At 36.2% G+C, this 3,210-nt stretch overlaps 1 protein-coding gene across 1 annotated transcript in view; it reads left to right on the plus strand.

Annotated features, from left to right (window-relative positions):
* LOC119586162 overlaps window positions 1–3,210 on the plus strand; it is a 5,782-nt gene extending 2,572 nt beyond the window's left edge. Inside the window, exon 3 of the mRNA XM_037934858.1 lies at window positions 1,275–3,210. Coding sequence (XP_037790786.1) covers window positions 1,358–3,010 — 1,653 coding nt within the window. The 5' untranslated portion in view covers window positions 1,275–1,357 and the 3' untranslated portion in view covers window positions 3,011–3,210. The remainder of the gene's footprint in view (window positions 1–1,274) is intronic.

The following is a 3,210-nucleotide window of genomic DNA, read 5'->3' on the forward strand; positions in this document are numbered from 1 at the left end:
TTTCTTAAACTAAAAATTATCATTTTGCAGTTCAAATGTTTCCTGATATGGGTACTGCCACTCTTATTGAAAAATTTCACTATACCCTTTGTTTAATTCTTCTGTTTCATACAGTCTTTTTGAAAAAGTTCATATAAATTTCCTGTTTGCTTAGTTATCCTCTGTTTTGGTAAGTAGGAGACTGTATATGTTAATCTTTTTCAGACAAGATAAAGAAATGCTTTTTCATTCCTTTGTATCACAGAAATATATATTTTTATGATAACTAAATTACTAACGTAATAGAAAGTTGTTTCATACTCACTGGCCACCAAGAACCCAAACCACATAAAACATCCCTATGAGAATATGATTTTGTGAGGATTTATATTTAATTATTTTTTATTTCATAAATCATGATTTAAGAAGATCAAAATGAAGCTAATTCATCTTTCAGTTCTCAAATAATACAATATTTTTCATGATCTGCAGTATCAATTTTGTTTTAACATATACATATATACATATACTTCTGTAAATATGGAACTCTATTTTTTACTAAGATCCTACCCCATGAAACTTTGTGAGGGGAAAAGACTATTATAATTAAAACACTTGATTATATTTGTGTCCGACAATCTGTAATATCCTCATTTAAACTCACTCTGTGGTCCAAGTTTCAACCAGGTAACATATAATTTGTCAGTCTTAGTTTTTGGTATATAAAAAAGATGCAGAATATGCAAGGAATAGTTAATAAAAATTCACAATAGATATGATTATATTTCTGACACCATAAACATGTGATTACATACATAGACACTGTAGGGTTTGACACATTGATTAAAATTTATTCATGATGACCTAACAAGTCTTAAAGCTGATGCAACGTTAAAATAGCACTTACACTGTGATAATTTTTATTTAGAACCTGTACAGGGAACAGCCTTTATATTAACCTGCTTAATGATGCTGTGCTGCTAATAGTGCTTATAGAAAGAGACAGCTCTTTGAATTTTAGTGTGTTGCTGTGTATACGTTGTTATTTGCTTCTGTTGAATAACCTAACCATCTCCCTTCTATAGGGTGAAGTCACATAGTCAGATTGCAACTGAAATAATATTGCTTATACACTATAGTAGCCTGTCTAGGGTAGATTGTCTAAGAATGGAGTAATGTGATGTGCTTCACTGATTCTTATGTAGATTAAATCTCAACTGACTTTGTTAATGAAATCTGTAATGCATGATGCTTCTGCAAGAGAGAAGAATACAGAAAATCCTCTTCTCTTACAGACTCCTCTGCATCACCATGTCCTCTGTGTGTACATGAGGCTTAAACTACATAAGATTGTTATGCAGATGAGGAAATATAAGACATGAATTTTCAGTTGTCTGAACAGAAGTTAATAACAATGCCACCACATAAGCCACTGTCCTCACTAAAAGATATATGCATTCAGTGGACTTTAGAGTGGATTTCTAGTGTTGTTAAGGTCTGTGGATCACATCAGCAGCACAAGTATCAGAGGCTTTACCTTATCTCTGCCCTCAGCTCTAACATCCGACAACATCTTCTTTTCCTTACCTTCAGACAACCTTTGTATGAAAGGAACTTGACATACAAGTGTTTGGTGCTGCAGTTACTAGGAGACCAAAATACCCGGAGTGTTGACTTTAGTTGTGCAGGTATTGCCTATCTTTATGAGGTAAACTACCTGTACAGGATCCTTACTCAGGTTCAGATAACAAACCTTACAAGACTGGGAATAAACTGTAACCTTAGGACTATGGCAGACAAGAAATGCCTGATGGAAGTCAATGCTACTTTCTATCCTGTCTTTAACAAGATGACAAATCTCCGCTGGGTCAGGCTAGTAGGAGTGGCTGATAAGACCCTCTTAACAGCACTCGGAATGAACTGTCCACACCTTGAGTACCTATATGTTGATGAATCCCATAGGGTGAATGATGAAGCAGTAGCAAAACTTCTCTTGAGAGACTCAATGGATGTGGCATTCCAAAACATAAAAGACTTTGATCTCCAAGACATACCAACAAATCCTTGTGCCTCTAGTCTTAAGGTGATAGGCCTTAATGGAACGGAAGTGAGCATGAAGAGTGTTCTCACCATCTTACACTGTGTCCCTTACCTTGAATCCTTTGAAGGAGATGTAAATGTAGGTTCTTTATGCAAAATAATGGAGAGCCTGCAACCAGAGGATGGCCACAGATCCTTCAACTTACAAAAACTGTGGGACACAAGAATCCTGCCCAACCAAGCCTTACTCATAGACAGAGTGTGCCCTCACCTTACTTATCTCTCCACTGATGCCTCTTCCCTTTTTGCCTTACACCTTCTTAGTTCTGTCTCATCCCTTACCCTTAAGCTTTACTTTCAGAATGCCACTATTGAAATCTACAATTACCTTTTAGTCTCTGGTGTGAATCTGAGAGAGCTTGTTCTTGTAGACCATATCAATTGCTGCCTGGACCTCACATGGCTTGTGGAACTGACTCCAAACCTAGAACATCTAGAGGCCACCATCATGAAAGAAGAAGGGAGGAATATGTCACAATGGCCTCTCCTGACAACTGCCAAAATAACCTTAGAGTCCTCGAAGCCCCTTTTTGCCTTGATGACACATGCTCCCATACTGAAGGATCTTGATGTCACCTTTGAAGCATGGTCTGGTCTGGATACATTTGAGGATATTAACGATACCTTGATCACTAATGCAGTTGCCTCTGGCAGTTTACAGAACTTACAAAAGTTGAAGATAAATAAATGTGCCATTAGTATGAAGGGAATAGACTGCCTTATCTTGAACTGTCCAGATCTAATGTATTTGGCACCCCTTGCTTTTTGGAATGGTGTTTCTCATGAAGATCTTCAAATTCTCCATCAAAGAACAAAAGAAAATAATTGGTGTTTTAGATTGGTTTTACGTGTGGACTGGGAAGACGATCAAAGGTCATCAGGTATTTGTCATAATAATGATAAGTCTGCTCTTATGTTGGCTTGTAGCTGATATGTTTGCTTATATCAGTCATTTTATCAAATGGTTATGATGCTAATTTGAACATCCAAATGTTAAGAATAATTCTTTAGATTGTTCTTTTTGTTGGTCATTTGCCACAGGATTGCATTAAGATATGTAAGGTTACTGAAAAAAATATAGATCACACAGATCATAAGGCCAAAGATTTAATATACAAGTGTTATTCATGG

The sequence above is a fragment of the Penaeus monodon genome, chromosome 21, assembly GCF_015228065.2.
Source record: "Penaeus monodon isolate SGIC_2016 chromosome 21, NSTDA_Pmon_1, whole genome shotgun sequence".
In the NCBI taxonomy this organism is placed as follows: Eukaryota; Metazoa; Arthropoda; class Malacostraca; order Decapoda; family Penaeidae; genus Penaeus; species Penaeus monodon.